Source organism: Solea solea, chromosome 18, assembly GCF_958295425.1.
Source record: "Solea solea chromosome 18, fSolSol10.1, whole genome shotgun sequence".
NCBI classification, from domain to species: Eukaryota; Metazoa; Chordata; class Actinopteri; order Pleuronectiformes; family Soleidae; genus Solea; species Solea solea.
In genome coordinates this window covers 22082573-22101756 of record NC_081151.1, presented here as the reverse complement: position 1 = coordinate 22101756, position 19184 = coordinate 22082573, and the positions used below count along the sequence as shown (strand labels likewise).

Sequence of the window (19184 nt, the reverse complement as noted above, 5' to 3'; positions counted from 1 at the left end):
ATACATAGAGAGAGAGAGAGAGAGAGAGATTATAATGTAATTATATATTATAATACCATGTTGTTTTGTAAATTCATTTATTGATGGATTAATACATCATTTACAAGTTGTTTCTATAATTTCACTTTTTATTACCATTTACAATGGGGCTTGAGCAGGGGCCTAGGTTCTGAGTGGGGGCTTGAGCGGGGACTTGAGCAGAGGCCTCTGGGTGCTGAGGGGGGGCTTGAGCAGGGGCCTCTGGGTGCTAAGCAGGGGCTGCTGGGTGCTGAGAGGGGGCTTGAGCAGGGAATTGAGCAGGAACCTCTGGGTGCTGAGCGGGGGCTTGAGCGGGGACTTGAGCAGAGGCCTCTGGGTGCTGAGGGGGGGCTTGAGCAGGGGCCTCTGGGTGCGAAGCAGGGGCTGCTGGGTGCTGAGAGGGGGCTTGAGCAGGGAATTGAGCAGGAGCCTCTGGGTGCTGAGCGGGGGCTTGAGCAGGGAATTGAGCAGGAGCCTCTGGGTGCTGAGCGGGGACTTGAGCAGGGACCTCTGGGTGCTGAGTGGGGGCCTTTGGGTGCCTCGTAGGGGCTTGAGCGGGAGCCTGAGCGGGGGACTAAGCGGGAGCCTCCGGGTGCTGAGCGGGGGCCAATGGGTGCTGCGTGGGGGTTGATGGATGCTGAGTGGTTTCCTTTTAATATCAATCTGAATTTATGTGGATTGGCACGGCACCCTTTTGGCGCTCGTTCCAAAGTCCATATCTACCAATTTAGTGACAAAATGTGTCTTTGACCTCTTTGACCTCTCACAGGGACACATGGAGACAAAAAACCATCCACTCACACACTGACACCTAATGTTTAATAACTCTGTAATAACTACAGACTTTCTGATTTAGAATCAATAGATTTCAATTTATACCAGATTTGTGATTTTTGTGTTCCCCAAAATTTTTGAGCGATCAAACCACAGCTTGTAGAATTAGGTCTTAACAAATGGAAGATCATTCTTCTGAAGATAATTGTTTGTGTTTTTGTAAACGAATCAAGTCCATTTCAACCTTTCACTGAATGAATCACATTCAGTGATTCATTCAGTGAGGCTTTCTGCTTCAGTGGGTTCTTCAGAAGAGCTTAAGCTGCTCGTCAACTTAAGCAGAGGAGCAGCCAAAAGTCCCACTGGCCCGGTTATTACTCCGATCACTGCTTCTTTAACCTGCGGGAGATCGGTTGGAAAGAATAAACAAGTGATCAATCAATCAATCAGATTTTGTTTGAATGGAACTTTTCAAACAGCAAATTGTAGCACAAAGTGCTTTACACAATAAAACCTATAGACATACACACTAGACTAGATAGATAGATAGATAGATAGATAGATAGATAGATAGTTCAGTTCGACTCTACACAGTTTGGTTGGTTTTCCAGTACAATATAGTACCTACTCACAGACTCCGTCTGACACAGTCACTTTTGACGTCACATTTTAGAATCAAATGAGACGGTAGATTTTTAACATGTCATTTACATGTGAACTTAGAACATCAGGATGATGAGATCTCGATAACATTTAATAATATCTACTAAACACTGTTTCTGTTTGTACACATGACACCCACCTGCCGTGACTTTCGTTTGCCGTATCGCAGCTCTGTCACAAAGTGTTCGGAGTTACGCATGGTGGCATCGTACAGTAACTGTTGACCAACCCTGCTGCAGGCCTCTTTCACTATGACATCAGGGTTGAGAGGCTTATACTTGTTGTCCAGAAGATTGTTGACTCGGTAGCTGTTGCCGTTCAGCATGACATGGAGCTTTTCGCGCATCACCTCTGCTTTCAAGGGAGTCCTGTCATTTGCTGCGAGAGAGGAACATGTGTTTAACAAGAATATTAAAGTTAAAGATTGTCCTCCAGCGCAAATGTAGTAAACACAAACATGTCACTCACTAGTAACATGAACCACATCATTTTCTCCGACGTAAACGGCCCAGTGCTTAGAATTCCCTCGGTCGACCTCGATCAGGTCTCCAGGATTCATGTTAGACTAAAAACAAAGGCAACCAAAGCAATTAATATATCAAATAAAATCGGGTTTTGCTCTCAGGCCCCCCCAAACCCCTCCCCCCAAATTAGTGTTTGCGTTTTTTGATTGACTGCTCTTTCTGCCTCTTTTTCTTGCTCCTTTACTACAATAAACTAGAGTGTTAATCATAAAAAGTACTAAGCAACATCTCATTTACAATATTCTAGAAAGACTAAATTAAGCCATGAATACCTCTATAAAGTTATACATATCCAAAAAGTGCAATGTGAGACGAAACATTTTTAAAGCATTAACATGTGAACACAGAACATCGGGGTGATGAGATCTATATAACATTAAAGAAGCTGTCTTTAATAATATCTGCTAAACACTTTCCGTTTGTACACATGACACCCACCTGCCGTGACTCTGGTTTGCCGTATCGCATCTCTGTCACAAAGTGTTCGGAGTTATAATTGACGACATCGTACGTCAACTTCTGACCAATCCTGCTGCGGGCCTCTTTCACTATGACTTCAAGGTCGCGAGGCTTGTACTTGTCGTCCAGAAGATTGTTGACTCGGTAACTGTTGCCGTTGAGCATGTCACTGAGCATTTGGCACTTCACTTCTGCATTCAAGGAAGTCTTGTCTGGACCAGAATCGTTGATTCCTGCGAGACAGGAAAATATGTTACATAGGAACATCAAAGTTAAAGATTGTCCTCCAGTGTGAATGTAGTAAACACAAACATGTCACTCACTAGCAAAATGAACCACTTCATCTTCTCCGATGTAAACGGCCCAGTGGGTATAATTCCCACGGTCGACTGCGATCAGGTCTCCAGGCTTTGGTTCTGTGACTGAAACGGACTAAAAACAAAAACAACCACAACAATTAATATATAAAATAAAATGCCAAACGTCAGTTTGATGTAACACAATGAAGGATTTGCTCTCTGGCTCCCCCCACAGTTGATAAATGGTATTGTTTATTACAACTGTCATGACAAGTCAACGATACCACCACATGGTTGGTGGGGTCGCTCTCTGTCCCTTATTTGATCGCATAATAGACATTCGGGTCTGGGGGGGAGGGCCCGTTGACAGCTCCACTGTCTGCCAGCAGTGGGGTGTCGGTGCCACATCCCCTGCTATTTTAACTGCGCACTAGACACCAACATACCCCATATCATATCACGCATCACACACACATGCACACAAACACTACCAAATCATTCCCTGGTGGGCCAGTCCTGGGGGGTGGTCATGAGTCCTCTCATGGGTGCCCGACTCCTGCTTGCTCCTAGGCTCCTGGGTGGAGACGGCAGATGCGTGGGATTTGGTCCCTTTTGTCAGCTGGGGGGTGCCCGGGTGCCATAGCTGCGTCCCATCATGACACACCTCCCTGAAGGTGCGGTGGTGGGTGGCAGACTGCCCACCATCGCTCCTGGATGTTTAGTGGGGTCAGTTGTGGTGAGTCCGTGGGAACTCTGGCCCCTACCTATGCTTGGGAGTCCTGCCCTGGCCTGACCCGTCTCCTGTCTCCGGGGGGCCCCCTGGCTTGGGATTGTGCATGGGCCTCCGCCTGTCCCTCCTTGGGATAGGGGGTGTGCGGTCGGCCTCTGATGGGTGGTGGGGGGTGGCTGTAGCGGGCTCTGTCCTGTCTCCTTGGTGGGCGGTCTGGGGGGAACTTCGCTCCTGCTGGTGGTAGGCTGGCCCCACCCCCTCATGGTATGTTACATGTCAACTTTTTCCACACCAAAACTGAAAGTGAAACCATGACTTTATAGTCCTTGCTTTGCGCACTGGGACACAGTCACGTTGGAATAGAAAAAACTGTTGCCCCAAAGTTGGAAGCATTGAATTGTCCAAAATGTCTTGGTTTGCTGAAGCGTTAAGATTGTCCTTCGTTGGAGATAAGAGGACGAGAGCCCAAAGCCTGACTGAAACACCTGAATTCAATTCTTAACACATGAGGACAAATACTTTTGTGCACATAGTGTTTCACAATAGTAACAGATAATCACCTAAAAACATGAGCACAAACACATCAGTGAGCTGAAGTGATCATCGGGAGACTCACCTGTGACGCTCCCATGTCTTCACCTCTTCACGTATCAAAGGCAGAACAGACTGTGACTCAAATCAGCCGATACTTTCACTTAAGAAAGGAAGGATCAGTGCAGTTTATGACCAGGATTTATTGTTGATAAGAAAAGCCAGTTATGTAATACCAGACTTGTGGACTCATGTATCTGTGCAGTCACGTACAAACTGCAATAGTGACTGTAAAACAGGGGAACCTCATTATAAACTAGAAAATTAGCTAGAACTAGAAAGATCTTGCTGCCGATTTGGGTGGATTGAACCTTCAAAACTCAAAGTATTTAGAAAAGGTAGTATTTTTGCCCCTAATTTGTGCCCCCCCACTACCAAGCACCTGTTTACTTCACCCCACAGAGTGAGAGTGAAGTATTGTTTTTAGTGGCTCTGTGCGACTGTCTGTCTGTCTGTCACAATGTCTGTGTTTCCACACTTGCCAATATGACCAACAGAGGCCGACAGAGGTTTGTTGCGTGAATGGGGTGAAGCCTGCCATCTGGCTTTTACTTTAAAATGCCACATCCGAATGGCCTGATATTTTGTGAGGGTCATCCTGAGGTGGTCTATTATTAGTGTGAAGTGGAATTTGTTTGTGGAAACAGGAAGTTTCCTTTTAATGTTAATCACCCGCCTCCACTGCCTCGGCCTTCAGTGGCATCCTGCCTGAATGAATCCACCTCTTAATAACATCATTATGGCTATAGAAACCATCAATATTGTGCAGAAATGCAGCATAACAAGTCCTTGCATCCCAGATAACTCATGTAGCCTCTTGTTACAACAGTGTGATTGTTAATCTTTACAACAGTGTTGTAAAGATCATCCGTGCGTTTCATTTTCAGTTCCAACACATAAATACTGTATAACTTTCTACTTATATCTTTCTACCTGTATTTTACCTTCTCTGACATTAACACAAAAACAGTTTTTAACGATGAGAGCAATAATGTCTTACATGCTCCAGTTAAAAGACTTGCAGAAGCATTTTGAACAAATAATCCAGGTGACTTTGAAATGCCACATCAGAATGGCCTGACATTTCTACTATTAGTGTGAAGGGGAATTTGTTTGTGGAAACAGGAAGTTTCCTTTTAATTTCAGTCTGAATTTATGTGGATTGGCACAGCACCCTTTTGGCACTCCTTTCAAAATCCAAATCTGCCAATTTAGGGACAAAATGTCTCTTTGACCTCTTTGGATCTCAGAGGCTTCATCCGCCACATTCCACAGTCACGGGGGCTGCTGGTGCCAATTCCAGAGTCACACCCTGGACAGGTCACTGTCCGTCACAGGGAACCCACACATACACGGGAGAACACTTAGTGTAAAAGGCAACATAGTGACACATGAAGGAAAGTTTCATGTTTATGGAAAAGTCACATGATTTGGTAAACGTTAATACAGTGAATATGTAATCACATGTAGTTTAACATTTACAGAATAATATAACACTTAAATGTTTAATCAAGACAGACTTTCTGATTTAGAATCAATAGAATTCAATTTATAACATAATTATTATAAGTTTTATATGTGTGATTTTTGTGTTGCTTCTGCTTCTTGTTGTGTTGTGTCATCATGTCCTTGTTTCTTTTTCCCGTCTCATGACGACAGCACTAGCTGTACTATCGGCACTACCCCCACAAACACCACCACACCAAAAACATAGCTCCTGCATTTACCTGCAAAAGATCAACATAAAATCATTTGGAAAGACAAGATCAATCTTTTTATTTTTTTTTCCTCTCTTGTGACAGCCCAACCACAGTTAGCCCTACTACCACCCCTACCCCCCCAGACAACACCCCAACAACAGACACTGCTGCTACTGCTGCTCCTGCTGCCAATGTTACTGCTGCTGCTCCTGCTGCCAATGTTGCTGCTGCTGCTCCTCCTCCTGTTGCTACTCCTGTTGCTACTCCTACTACTGCTGCTCCTCCCTAATATTTTACCTGCAAAAGATCAAAATAAAACCATTTGGAAAGATAAGATCAATCAATCGATCACATTTTGTTTGTATGACACTTTTCATACAGCAAATTGAAACCTATAGACACAAACACACAACACAACAGCAACAAGATAGATAGATAGATAGATAGATAGATAGATGTGGGTGTAACTGAATCATTAGAATCAGTGGATTAAAAAGATTTGTTAATGTCATAACATTAAAGAAACTGTCTTTAATAATATCTACTAAACACTCTCTGTTTGTACACATGACACCCACCTGTCTTGACTCTGGTTTGCCGTATCGCATCTCTGTCGCAAAGTGTTTGCAGTTATAATTGACGTCATCGTACTTTGACGGTCCAATCCTCTTCTTGGCCTCTTTCACGATGACGTCAGGGTCGCGAGGCTTGTACTTGTCGTCCAGAAGATTGTTGACTTGGTAGCTGTCGCCGTTGAGCACGTCACTGAGCTTGTCGCGCCTCACCTCTCCTTCTGAAGAACGAATATAATTTGCTGCAAGAGAGGAAAATGTGTTACACAGGAACATCAAAGTTAAAGATTGTCCTCCAGTGTGAATGTAGTAAACACAAACATGTCACTCACGAACAAGATGAACCACTTCATCTTCTCCGATGTAAACGGTCCAGTGCTTATGTACCACACGATCGATCGCGATCAGGTCTCCAGGAATCATTTTAGGCTAAAAACAAAAACAACCAAAACAATGAATATATAAAATAAAAAGCTAATCATAACACAATGAAGGATTTGCTCTCTGGCTCCCCCCACAGTTGATAAATGGTATTGTTTTGTTACAACTGTCATGACAAGTCAAGGATACCGGTGAACTCTGAAGCAGGACTTCTAATGTCCATGTGTTCAGACCAGGTACAACAGCCTATGTTAGAGCATTTAAAACAAAGATTTTTACACTGTTTTATTTTTCACGATATTAGAAATGAAAGTTAACCCCCCCCCCCCCCCCCACACACACATTTTATCGACTGCTGTTTCTGCCTCTTTTTCTTGCTCCTTTACTAAAATAAACCAGAGTGTTAATCATAAAAAACATCTCATTTACAACATTGTAGAAAGATTAAATTAAGCCACGAAAACCTCTTTAAAATTACACATATCTATATAACAAGAGTGGCCTGAGCTGAAATGATCATCAGGAGACTCACCTGTGAAGATCCCATGTCTTATCCTCCTCACGTAACAAAGGCAGAAGAGACTGTGACTCAAATCAGCTGATACTTTTACTTTCACCTCTAAAGTCTCCACCCCCATTTCAGTGAGTTCTAACGTATTTCTTTGTGTCGTCAAATTCATACAGCTCTCTTGAATGAGCAGCCTATCATCAGCCAATCAGAAAATAGTATTTGCTGTTACCGGGTAAGTCCACTGGTTGCAGGATGGACGCGCTTTCTTCGTTGCGTGCTTCATCATCTGTTGTTGCTGATAAGGCATGTCAAAGACAGACAGACACACACACACACGTAACAACATTTTGTAATCACCAGCCACTGGATGGAATATAGATAAATTCTGCAAATTTAGAGGGCTTTTACTTTGAAATGCCACATCAGAATGGCCTGACATTTCTACTATTAGTGTTAAGTGGAATTTGTTTGTGGAAACAGGAAGTTTCCTTTTAATTTCAATCTGAATTTATGTGGACAAAATGTCTCTTTGACCTCTTTGGATCTCAGAGGCTTCATCCTCCACATTCCACAGTCACGGGGGCTGCTGGTGCCAATCCCAGAGTCACACCCTGGACAGGTCACGGTCCATCACAGGGAACCCACGCACACACGGGAAAACACTTACTGCAAGAGGCAACATAGTGACACATGAAGGAAACTTTCATGTTTATGGAAAAGTCACATGATTTGATAAACGTTAATACAGTGAATATGTAATCACATGTAGTTTAACATTTACAGAATAATATAACACTTAAATGTTTAATCAAGACAGACTTTCTGATTTAGAATCAATAGAATTCAATTTATAACATAATAATTATAAGTTTTATATGTGTGATTTTTGTGTTGCTTCTGCTTCTTGTTGTGTTGTGTCATCATGTCCTTGTTTCTTTTTCCCGTCTCATGACGACAGCACTAGCTGTACTATCAGCACTACCCCCACAAACACCACCACACCAAAAACATTGCTCCGGCATTTACCTGCAAAAGATCAACATAAAATCATTTGGAAAGACAAGATCAATCTTTTTATTTTTTTTTCCTCTCTTGTGACAGCCCAACCACAGTTAGCCCTACTACCACCCCTACCCCCCCAGACAACACCCCAACAACAGACACTACTGCTACTGCTGCTCCTGCTGCAAATGTGGCTGCTGCTGCTCCTCCTCCTGTTGCTACTCCTACCAATACTGCTCCTCCCCATTTTTTTACCTGCAAAAGATCAAAATAAAATCATTTGGAAAGATAAGATCAATCAATCAATCACATTTTGTTTGTATGGCACTTTTCATACAGCAAATTGAAACCTATAGACACAAACACACGACACAACAGCAACAAGATAGATAGATAGATAGATAGATAGATAAATAGGTAGATAGATAGACAGACACACACATTACAGTATAGTACTTTGGGCAGAGAAATGAAACTGCTGTGACTTTGTTTAGTTGTTTTGGGTGTAACTGAATCATTAGAATCAGTGGATTAAAAAGATTTGTTCACAGAATCGTGAATCGCTGAACTGGAATACAGCGGCAGGGTTTGTGATTTGGCTCGTCGCTCATGATCGCCGGCTTTCAGATATTTAACAGACTCCTCTGAAGTTTTCTTTAACTGATCTGGTTCAGTTCCAAGTTCAAGAGCAGGAACTAAAAGAAGCACCAGGTACTATCGCTGATGGAAAAGCAAAATAACCGTGCCTTGTCGTGTCAAGGTGAGTCGAGTCGTGCTGGGACCATGTAGTAGAAAAGATTTTTAAAGCATTAACATGTGAACATAGAACATGAGGGTGATGAGATCTACATAACATTAAAGAAACTGTCTTTAATAATATCTACTAAACACTCTCTGTTTGTACACATGACACCCACCTGTCTTGACACTGGTGTGCCGTATCGCATCTCTGTCGCAAAGTGTTCGCAGTTAGAAATGACGACATCGTACTTTGACGGTCCAATCCTCTTCTTGGCCACTTTCACGATGTCGTCAGGGTTGCGAGGCTTGTACTTGTCGTCAAGAAGATTGTTGACTTGGTAGCTGTCGCCGTTGAGCACGTCACTGAGCTTGTCGCACCTCACCTCTGATTTTGAAGACGTCTGGCCAGATGGTGAAAAACTGGTCGTTGAAGCAGAATCATTTCCTGTGAGAGAGGAAAATGTGTTACACAGGAACATCAAAGTTAAAGATTGTCCTCCAGTGTGAATGTAGTAAACACAAACATGTCACTCACGAACAAGATGAACCACTTCCTTTCCTCCGATGTAAACAGCCCAGTGGCTATAATTCCCACGGTTGACCTCGATCAGGTCTCCAGGATTCTTTTTAGGCTAAAAAAAAAAGCAACCAAAACAATGAATATATAAAATAAAAAGCTAATCATAACACAATGAAGGATTTGCTCTCTGGCTCCCCCCACAGTTGATAAATGGTATTGTTTTGTTACAACTGTCATGACAAGTCAAGGATACCGGTGAACTCTGAAGCAGGACTTCTAATGTCCATGTGTTCAGACCAGGTACAACAGCCTATGTTAGAGCATTTAAAACAAAGATTTTTACATTGTTTTATTTTTCAAGATATTAGAAATGAATGTTAACCCCCCCCCCCACACACACACACACACATTTTATCCACTGCTGTTTCTGCCTCTTTTTCTTGCTCCTTTACTAAAATAAACCAGAGTGTTAATCATAAAAAACATCTCATTTACAACAGTGTAGAAAGATTAAATTAAGCCATGAAAACCTCTTTAAAATTATACATATCTATATAACAAGAGTGGCCTGTTTGGAATGGGCAGCAGTAGATGTAACTGGGTTAAAGACAAAATAGGAAAAAAAACATGTAACATACATGATATGGACAAAAGTATTTGTATACCTGACCATTACACTAACTGTACTGACATATTCAAACACATACACAGCACTTTAATGTGGAGTTGGTCCCTTTTTCTTTTTTTGCAGCTGTTTTCCAAAAGAATAACTTCCTCCTGCTGATACACCAGCCTGACCAATCACGGGTCAGTCTCAGCTCATCTCATTGTTAAAGCATTAACACGTGATCATAGAACATGAGGGTGATGAGATCTACATAACATTAAAGAAACTGTCTTTAATAATATCTACTAAACACTGTTTCTGTTTGTACACGACACCCACCTCCCGTGACTCTGGTTTGCCGTATCGCAGCTCGGTTGCAAAGTCTTTGCAGTTATAATTGACGACTCTGTACTTCCGACCAATCCTGCTGCGTGCGTCTTTCACGATGTCGTCAGGGTCGCGAGGCTCGTACTTGTCGTCCAGAAGATTGTTGACTTTGTAGCTGTTACCTTTGAGCACGTCACTGAGCTTCTCGCACTTCACCTCTGCATTAGAGGAAGTCCTGTCTGAACCAGAATCATTTGCTGTGAGAGAGGAAAATGTGTTACACAGCAACATCAAAGTTAAAGATTGTCCTCCAGTGTGAATGTAGTAAACACAAACATGTCACTCACTAACAAAATGAACCACTTCATTTCCTCCGATGTAAACGGCCCAGTCGTTATAATTCCCACGGTCGACCTCGATCAGGTCTCCAGGATTCAGTGATTTGTCAAAAACAGACTAAAAACAAAAACAACCAAAACAAGGAATATATAAAATAAAATGCCAAAATGTCAGTTTGATGTTGAGTGTTAATCATAAAAAACTTTTCATTTACAACATTGTAAAAAGATTCAATTAAACCATGAAAACCTCTGTAAAAAATGTACATATCTATATAACAAGAGTGGCCTGTTTGGAATGGACAGCAGTAAATGTAACTGGTTTAAAGACAAAATAGGTTCAGTCAAGTTCTTCCACCAAATAAGTGAAACCATGTCTTTATAGTCCTTGCTTTGCGCACTGGGACACAGTCACGTTGGAAATGAATAAAACTGTTGCCCCAAGGTTGGAAGCATTGAATTGTCCAAAATGTCTTGGTTTGCTGAAGCGTTAAGATTGTCCTTCGTTGGAGATAAGAGGCCGAGAGCCCAAAGTCTGACTGAAACACCTGAATTCAATACTTAACACGTGAGGACAAATACTTTAGTGCACATAGTGTTTCACAATAATAACAGATAATCACCTAAAAACGTGAGCACAAACACATCAGTGAGCTGAAGTGATCATCGGGAGACTCACCTGGAACAATCCCATGTCTTCACCTCTTCACCTATCAAAGGCAGAACAGACTGTGACTCAAATCAGCTGATACTTTCACTTAAGAAAGGAAGGAACAGGTGCAGTTTATGACCAGGATTTATTGTTTACAAGAAAAGCCAGTTATGTAATGAATGCTAGACTCGTGGACTCATGTATCTGTGCAGTAACATACAATCTGCAATAGTGATTGTGAAACAGTGTAAACTAGAAAACTAGAAAAGCTAGAACTAGAAAGTTCTTGCTGCCAATTTGGGTGGATTGAACCTTTAAAACTCTAATTATTCAGACAAAGTAGCATTTTTGTGGAATCAACCTTTAAAACTTTGAGAGCGAGCGATAGAGAGACTGACTAACAAGCCCCTCCCCCTCCCTGATTCCCCCCTCCCACTTCCAAACACCTGTTTCTAACTGTCCAAAACTGGTGAAAAACAGAGAAAGCAACTTGTTTTGCTTTCTTGGTCTGTGAGCGTCAGGAGGCTTTCAGGAGACATTCAAATTTGTGAAAAACGGGTGTGAATTGACAGAGAAATGACAGTTTTAAAATCCCCATCGTCTTGATTTTTAAATAACAAAGTAGAGTTTTAACATGGGGGTCAATGAGAGTATTTGAGCAGAACTCTCTGCGCTTTTAGGTGATTTTAAGAAAAACTGCAAGTCATATGACAATGAAAATAACACACAGGGATAGACAACCACCATAGCAATGTTTTTTCTGTAAAAAATGTTTAAAAAACATTTTTGATTTAGAATGTGTGGGGTTTTTCTCAAAGCTGTGGGACAAGGTTCGTGGCAAAATTTTGGCGGAAGAAGAAACACTGAAAGATAACAATAGAGGAGTTTTCATTGGTGTGCATTGCTGAGCAGGCACTCCATGTTATGTTATATTGTCAAACAAGGGGCTGCTATGTTTTTCTGGACTTCGCTCACAAAATCCGAGTTGGGAACACAAAAGAATCTGCCAGTGATTTGATTTCACGCCAACAGAATCTCTGATAAACCAATCACAATAGTGTTTTATTCCCTCTGGACGCCAGAGAAGCGTCGTCTTGCAGCTTTTGTAAACATCCAACATGGCGACCCCTGAAGTTGTCTTTCGATTCGGCTGTTGCCTCCATTTTAAGCAACTTTCTCCGCCGAGTTCCCCCCGTTAGACGCCATTACTAGAACGCCATCGCTGCTAGAAAACTACAACCGGCACGTTTGTTGACACGTTCTCTGTCGCTCTGCATTCATCATTCGGATCATTAGTCTGATTGGTTGTAGGTCTGTCCATTTGCCCACAGAGGCATTTTTACCTACATCCATTGGTCACGCCTCTTGGAAGTGGGAGGGGACTAAACCCTTTCCGTTCTGGACAGTCTTGTATAAAGTTCCTAAAAGACATACTTGGGTAAAAGTATGCTAGCAGAAAATGACTTTGGTAGAAGTTGAAGTCACTTTTTTTTTTAATAATACTTAAGTAAAAATCTTAAAGTTTCATGACATTTACTGTACTTAGGTATGTAAAGTAATTTTCTGATATAAAATACACTTAGTTTCAAAAGTAAAAGCATTCAAAAAAGGGAGGAGTCAGAATTGAGCCATAGTAGCTCAGTTGTAGCCTAACTGGTTGTGGGTTCATTTCCTGGCCCCGCTAGTCTATAGGTGTCCTTGAGCAAGACACTTAACCTCATGTTGAAGCATGTGAATGGGTGAAAGCTGTAGTGTTAAGATGTCTTTATAGACTTTGGTGAACGTCAGCTCCGAACAGAGCGTCATGTCGGATCTCTAATCTATCAATTCCGCCAATTCAGAGGGCTTTTACTTTGAAATGCCACATCAGAATGGCCTGATGTTTTGTGAGGGTCATCCTGAGGTGGTCTACTATAAGTGTGAAGTGGAATTTGTTTGTGGAAACAGGAAGTTTCCTTTTAATTTCAATATAAATGTATGTGGATTGGTACGGCACCCTTTTGTCGCTCCTTCCAAAATCCAAATCTGCCAATTTAGGGACAAAATGTCTCTTTGACCTCTTTGGATCTCAGAGGCTTCATCCGCCACATGACAGTCACTGGGGCTGCTGGTGCCAATCCCAGCTGACATGGGGCAAAAGGCAGAGTCACACCCTTGACAGGTCACAGTCCATCACAGGGACACATGGAGACAAACAACCATCCACTCACACATTCACACCTACAGTCAATGTAGAGTGTCCAATTTTCCTAATCCCCAAATCTGCATGTTTTTGGACTGTGGGAGGAAACCGGAGAAAACCACGCACACACGGGGAGAACGCTTAAAAGGCAACATAGTGACACATGAAGGAAAGTTTAATGTTTATGGAAAGTCACATGATTTGACAACAGTTAGTGTAAAACAGTGCTCCTGCATTTACCTGCATGAGATCAACATACAATCATTTGGAAAGATAAGAACAATCTTTTTTTTCTTCTTTTCAAGATTCGTGACAGCCCAGCCACAGTTAGCCCTGCTATCACCACTAACCCCACAGGAAACGCCACAACAGACGCTGCTGTTGCTACTACTCCTCCTCCTATTGCTGCTCCTCCTCCTATTGCTACTGCTCCTCCTGCTATTGCTACTGCTGCTGGTCCTGTTGTTCCTGTTGCTGCGACAGCCCATTCATTTACCTGCAAGAGATCAACATAAAATCATTTGGAAAGATAAGATCAATCAATCGATCACATTTTGTTTGTATGGCACTTTTCATACAGCAGATAGATGGTCACATTACAATATAGTAGTTTGGGCAGAGAAATGAAACTGCTGTGACTTTGTTGTTGTTTTGTTTAGTTGTTTTGGGTGTAACTGAATCATTAGAATCAGTGGATTAAAAGGATTTGTTCACAGAATCATTCAGCACTTCCTGCATGAGCGGTGACACAGTGGCTGAACTGGAATACAGTGGCAGGGTTTGTGATTTGGCTCGTGGCTCATGATCGCCGTCTTTCAGCAGCGTGGTCGCTAAATATACCAGACTCCTCTGTTAAATATTGACATTTTAGACATTTCCTTTGCTTAATGTTGGAGATTAACTTGTGTTTTCAGGATTTTGAAGTTTTCTTTAACTGATCTAGTTCAGTTCCAAGTTCAAGAGCAGGAACTACAAAAAGCACCAGGTACTATCACTGATGGAAAAGCAAAATAACCGTGCCTTGTCGTGTCGAGGTGAGTCGAGTCGTGCTGGGACCATGTAGTAGAAAAGATTTTTAAAGCATTAACATGTGAACATAGAACATGAGGGTGATGAGATCTACATAACTGTCTTTAATAATATCTACTAATCACTCTCTGTTTGTACACATGACACCCACCTGTCTTGACTCTGGTTTGCCGTATCGCATCTCTGTCGCGAAGTGCTCGCAGTTATAAGTGAAGACATCGTACTTTGACGGTCCAATCCTGCTCTTGGCCTCTTTCACGATGACGTCAGGGTTGCGAGGCTTGTACTTCTTGTCCAGAAAATAGTTGACTCGGTAGTTGTCACCGTTGCGCACGTCACTGAGCTTGTCACGCCTCACCTCTCCACTTGAATTCCCTGTGAGAGAAGAAAATGTGTTAAACAGGAGCATCAAAGTTAAAGATTGTCCTCCAGTGTGAATGTAGTAAACACAAACATGTCACTCACAAACAAGATGAACCACTTCATCATTTCCGATGTAAACGGCCCAGTGGTTAAAAGTCCCATGATTGATCTCGATCAGGTCTCCAGGATTCAGGGTCTTTAATTTGTGACTTTGTGACTTTGTGTTTATGTCACTTTGTGAAACAGACTAAAAACAAAAACAACCAAAACAATTAATATGTAAAATAAAATGCCAATCTTAACACAGTGAAGGATTTGCTCTCTGGCTCCCCCCACAGTTGATAAATGGTATTGTTTGTTACAACTGTCATGACAAGTCAAGGATACCGGTGAACTCTGAAGCAGGACTTCTAATGTCCATGTGCTCAGACCAGGTACAACAGCCTATGTTAGAGCATTTAAAACAAAGATTTTTTGTTTCAAAAAAAGAGTGTTGGCGTTTTTTGATCAGAATCTATTCTTTTTATCAACTGCTGTTTCTGCCTCTTTTTCTTGCTCCTTTACTAAAATAAACCAGAGTGTTAATGATAAAAAACATCTCATTTACAACATTGTAGAAAGATTAAATTAAGCCATGAAATTACACATATCTATATAACAAGAGTGGCCTGTTTAGAATGGGCAGCAGTAAATGTAACTGGTTTAAAGACAAAATAGGAAAAAAAAACAGGTAACATACACGATATGGTATGTTATGTGTCAAGTTCTTCCACCGAAAAACTGAAAGTGAAACCATGTCTTTATAGTCCTTGCTTTGCGCACTGGGACACAGTCACGTTGTGTGACACGATAATAATAACAAATAAAACACCTAAAAACATGAGCACAAACACATCAGTGAGCTGAAATGATCATCAGGAGACTCACATTTGAAGATCCCATGTCTTATCCTCCTCACGTAACAAAGGCAGAAGAGACTGTGACTCAAATCAGCTGATACTTTTACTTTCACCTCTAAAGTCTCCACCCCCATTTCAGTGAGTTCTAACGGATTTCTTTGTGTCGTCAAATTCATAAAGCTCTCTTGAATGAGCAGCCTATCTTCAGCCAATCAGAAAATAGTATTTGCTGTTACCGGGTAAGTCCACTGGTTGCAGGATGGACGCGCTTGCCTCGTTGCGTGCTTCATCATCTGTTGTTGCTGATAAGGCATGTCAAAGACACCAGCCACTGGATGGAATATAGATCAATTCTGCAAATTCAGGGGGCTTTTAGTGAAGTGGAATTTCTTTGTGGAAACAGGAAGTTTCCTTTTAATTTCAATCTGAATTTATGTGGATTGGTACGGCACCCTTTTGCCACTCCTTCCAAAATCCAAATCTGCCAATTTAGGGACAAAATGTCTCTTTGACCTCTTTGGATCTCAGAGGCTTCATCCGCCACATGACAGTCACTGGGGCTGCTGGTGCCAATCCCAGCTGACATGGGGCAAAAGGCGGAGTCACACCCTGGACAGGTCACGGTCCATCACAGGGACACATGGAGACAAACAACCATCCACTCACACATTCACACCTACAGTCAATGTAGAGTGTCCAATTTGCCTAATCCCCAAATCTGCATGTTTTTGGACTGTGGGAGGAAACTGGAGAAAAGCACGCACACACGGGGAGAACGCTTAAAAGGCAACATAGTGACACATGAAGGAAAGTTTAATGTTTATGGAAAGTCACATGATTTGACAACAGTTAGTGTTAAACAGTGCTCCTGCATTTACCTGCATGAGATCAACATACAATCATTTGGAAAGATAAGATCAATCTTTTTTTTTGTTCCTCTTTCGTGACAGCCCAGCCACAGTTAGCCGTGCTATCGCCACTAACCCCGCAGGAAACGAAACAACAGACGCTGCTGCTGCTACTACTCCTATTGCTGCTCCTCCTCCTATTGCTACTACTCCTACTGCTATTGCTACTGCTGCTGGTCCTGTTGTTCTTGTTGCTGTGACAGCCCATTCATTTACCTGCAAGAGATCAACATAAAATCATTTGGAAAGATAAGATCAATCAATCGATCACATTTTGTTTGTATGGCACTTTTCATACAGCAGATAGATGGACACATTACAATATAGTAGTTTGGGCAGAGAAATGAAACTGCTGTGACTTTGTTGTTGTTTTGTTTAGTTGTTTTGGGTGTAACTGAATCATTAGAATCAGTGGATTAAAAGGATTTGTTCACAGAATCATTCAGCACTTCCTGCATGAGCGGTGACACAGTGGCTGAACTGGAATACAGTGGCAGGGTTTGTGATTTGGCTCGTGGCTCATGATCGCCGTCTTTCAGCAGCGTGGTCGCTAAATATACCAGACTCCTCTGTTAAATATTGACATTTTAGACATTTCCTTTGCTTAATGTTGGAGATTAACTTGTGTTTTCAGGATTTTGAAGTTTTCTTTAACTGATCTAGTTCAGTTCCAAGTTCAAGAGCAGGAACTACAAAAAGCACCAGGTACTATCACTGATGGAAAAGCAAAATAACCGTGCCTTGTCGTGTCGAGGTGAGTCGAGTCGTGCTGGGACCATGTAGTAGAAAAGATTTTTAAAGCATTAACATGTGAACATAGAACATGAGGGTGATGAGATCTACATAACTGTCTTTAATAATATCTACTAATCACTCTCTGTTTGTACACATGACACCCACCTGTCTTGACTCTGGTTTGCCGTATCGCATCTCTGTCGCAAAGTGCTCGCAGTTATAAGTGACGACATAGTACTTTGACGGTCCAATCCTGCTCTTGGCCTCTTTCACGATGACGTCAGGGTTGCGAGGCTTGTACTTCTTGTCCAGAAAATTGTTGACTCGGTAGTTGTCACCGTTGCGCACGTCACTGAGCTTGTCACGCCTCACCTCTCCTTTTGAATTCCCTGTGAGAGAAGAAAATGTGTTAAACAGGAACATCAAAGTTAAAGATTGTCCTCCAGTGTGAATGTAGTAAACACAAACATGTCACTCACAAACAAGATGAACCACTTCATCATTTCCGATGTAAACGGCCCAGTGGTTAAAAGTCCCACGATTGATCTCGATCAGGTCTCCAGGATTCAGGGTCTTTAATTTGTGACTTTGTGACTTTGTGTTTATGTCACTTTGTGAAACAGACTAAAAACAAAAACAACCAAAACAATTAATATGTAAAATAAAATGCCAATCTTAACACAGTGAAGGATTTGCTCTCTGGCTCCCCCCACAGTTGATAAATGGTATTGTTTGTTACAACTGTCATGACAAGTCAAGGATACCGGTGAACTCTGAAGCAGGACTTCTAATGTCCATGTGCTCAGACCAGGTACAACAGCCTATGTTAGAGCATTTAAAACAAAGATTTTTTGTTTCAAAAAAAGAGTGTTGGCGTTTTTTGATCAGAATCTATTCTTTTTATCAACTGCTGTTTCTGCCTCTTTTTCTTGCTCCTTTACTAAAATAAACCAGAGTGTTAATGATAAAAAACATCTCATTTACAACATTGTAGAAAGATTAAATTAAGCCATGAAATTACACATATCTATATAACAAGAGTGGCCTGTTTAGAATGGGCAGCAGTAAATGTAACTGGTTTAAAGACAAAATAGGAAAAAAAAACAGGTAACATACACGATATGGTATGTTATGTGTCAAGTTCTTCCACCGAAAAACTGAAAGTGAAACCATGTCTTTATAGTCCTTGCTTTGCGCACTGGGACACAGTCACGTTGTGTGACACGATAATAATAACAAATAAAACACCTAAAAACATGAGCACAAACACATCAGTGAGCTGAAATGATCATCAGGAGACTCACCTGTGAAGATCCCATGTCTTATCCTCCTCACGTAACAAAGGCAGAAGAGACTGTGACTCAAATCAGCTGATACTTTTACTTTCATCTCTAAAGTCTCCACCCCCATTTCAGTGATTTCTAACGGATTTCTTTGTGTCGTCAAATTCATACAGCTCTCTTGAATGAGCAGCCTATCATCAGCCAATCAGAAAATAGTATTTGCTGTTACCGGGTAAGTCCACTGGTTGCAGGATGGACGCGCTTGCCTCGTTGCGTGCTTCATCATCTGTTGTTGCTGATAAGGCATGTCAAAGACACCAGCCACTGGATGGAATATATATCAATTCTGCAAATTCAGGGGGCTTTTAGTGAAGTG

At 41.8% G+C, this 19184-nt stretch overlaps 5 protein-coding genes across 10 annotated transcripts; all 5 read right to left on the bottom strand.

Moving 5' to 3' along the window:
- Positions 1-854: 854 nt before the first annotated feature.
- On the bottom strand, positions 855-4167 carry LOC131444964 (phospholipase A and acyltransferase 3-like). The gene is made up of 6 exons (XM_058615699.1): positions 4084-4167; positions 2762-2870; positions 2418-2671; positions 1924-2020; positions 1595-1833; positions 855-1191 (listed from the first exon to the last, which is right to left on the bottom strand). Exons 1-6 carry the CDS (start codon positions 4096-4098, stop codon positions 1066-1068), a joined length of 840 nt encoding a protein of 279 aa, XP_058471682.1. The 5' UTR covers positions 4099-4167; the 3' UTR covers positions 855-1065.
- Positions 4168-5269: 1102 nt separating this feature from the next.
- LOC131444912 (phospholipase A and acyltransferase 4-like) lies at positions 5270-6753 on the bottom strand. The gene is made up of 3 exons (XM_058615614.1): positions 6663-6753; positions 6324-6572; positions 5270-5382 (listed from the first exon to the last, which is right to left on the bottom strand). Exons 1-3 carry the CDS (start codon positions 6751-6753, stop codon positions 5270-5272), a joined length of 453 nt encoding a protein of 150 aa, XP_058471597.1.
- On the bottom strand, positions 5334-11513 carry LOC131444881 (uncharacterized). 4 transcript variants are annotated; one of them, XM_058615580.1, is made up of 10 exons: positions 11437-11513; positions 10767-10875; positions 10432-10676; positions 9501-9597; positions 9142-9410; positions 7757-8479; positions 7452-7517; positions 6663-6759; positions 6337-6572; positions 5334-6055 (listed from the first exon to the last, which is right to left on the bottom strand). In XM_058615580.1, exons 1-6 carry the CDS (start codon positions 11449-11451, stop codon positions 8297-8299), a joined length of 918 nt encoding a protein of 305 aa, XP_058471563.1. In that variant the 5' UTR covers positions 11452-11513; the 3' UTR covers positions 5334-6055; positions 6337-6572; positions 6663-6759; positions 7452-7517; positions 7757-8296. The 4 variants fall into 4 exon arrangements, with proteins under 4 accessions (XP_058471563.1, XP_058471562.1, XP_058471566.1 ...); XM_058615579.1 differs by having other exon boundaries at positions 7452-8479; XM_058615583.1 differs by having other exon boundaries at positions 7452-8479; positions 10432-10658.
- A 2235-nt stretch (positions 11514-13748) lies between these two features.
- On the bottom strand, positions 13749-16335 carry LOC131444997 (phospholipase A and acyltransferase 4-like). 2 transcript variants are annotated; one of them, XM_058615753.1, is made up of 4 exons: positions 15911-16335; positions 15086-15230; positions 14772-14995; positions 13749-14087 (listed from the first exon to the last, which is right to left on the bottom strand). In XM_058615753.1, exons 1-4 carry the CDS (start codon positions 15923-15925, stop codon positions 13842-13844), a joined length of 630 nt encoding a protein of 209 aa, XP_058471736.1. In that variant the 5' UTR covers positions 15926-16335; the 3' UTR covers positions 13749-13841. The 2 variants fall into 2 exon arrangements, with proteins under 2 accessions (XP_058471736.1, XP_058471737.1); XM_058615754.1 differs by lacking the exon at positions 13749-14087 and adding an exon at positions 14246-14640.
- A 338-nt stretch (positions 16336-16673) lies between these two features.
- LOC131444998 (phospholipase A and acyltransferase 4-like) lies at positions 16674-19104 on the bottom strand. 2 transcript variants are annotated; one of them, XM_058615756.1, is made up of 4 exons: positions 18830-19104; positions 18005-18149; positions 17691-17914; positions 16674-17006 (listed from the first exon to the last, which is right to left on the bottom strand). In XM_058615756.1, the coding sequence occupies exons 1-4, from the start codon at positions 18842-18844 to the stop codon at positions 16800-16802; spliced, it is 591 nt and encodes a 196-aa protein (XP_058471739.1). In that variant the 5' UTR covers positions 18845-19104; the 3' UTR covers positions 16674-16799. The 2 variants fall into 2 exon arrangements, with proteins under 2 accessions (XP_058471739.1, XP_058471740.1); XM_058615757.1 differs by lacking the exon at positions 16674-17006 and adding an exon at positions 17066-17559.
- Between the last annotated feature and the right edge of the window lie 80 nt (positions 19105-19184).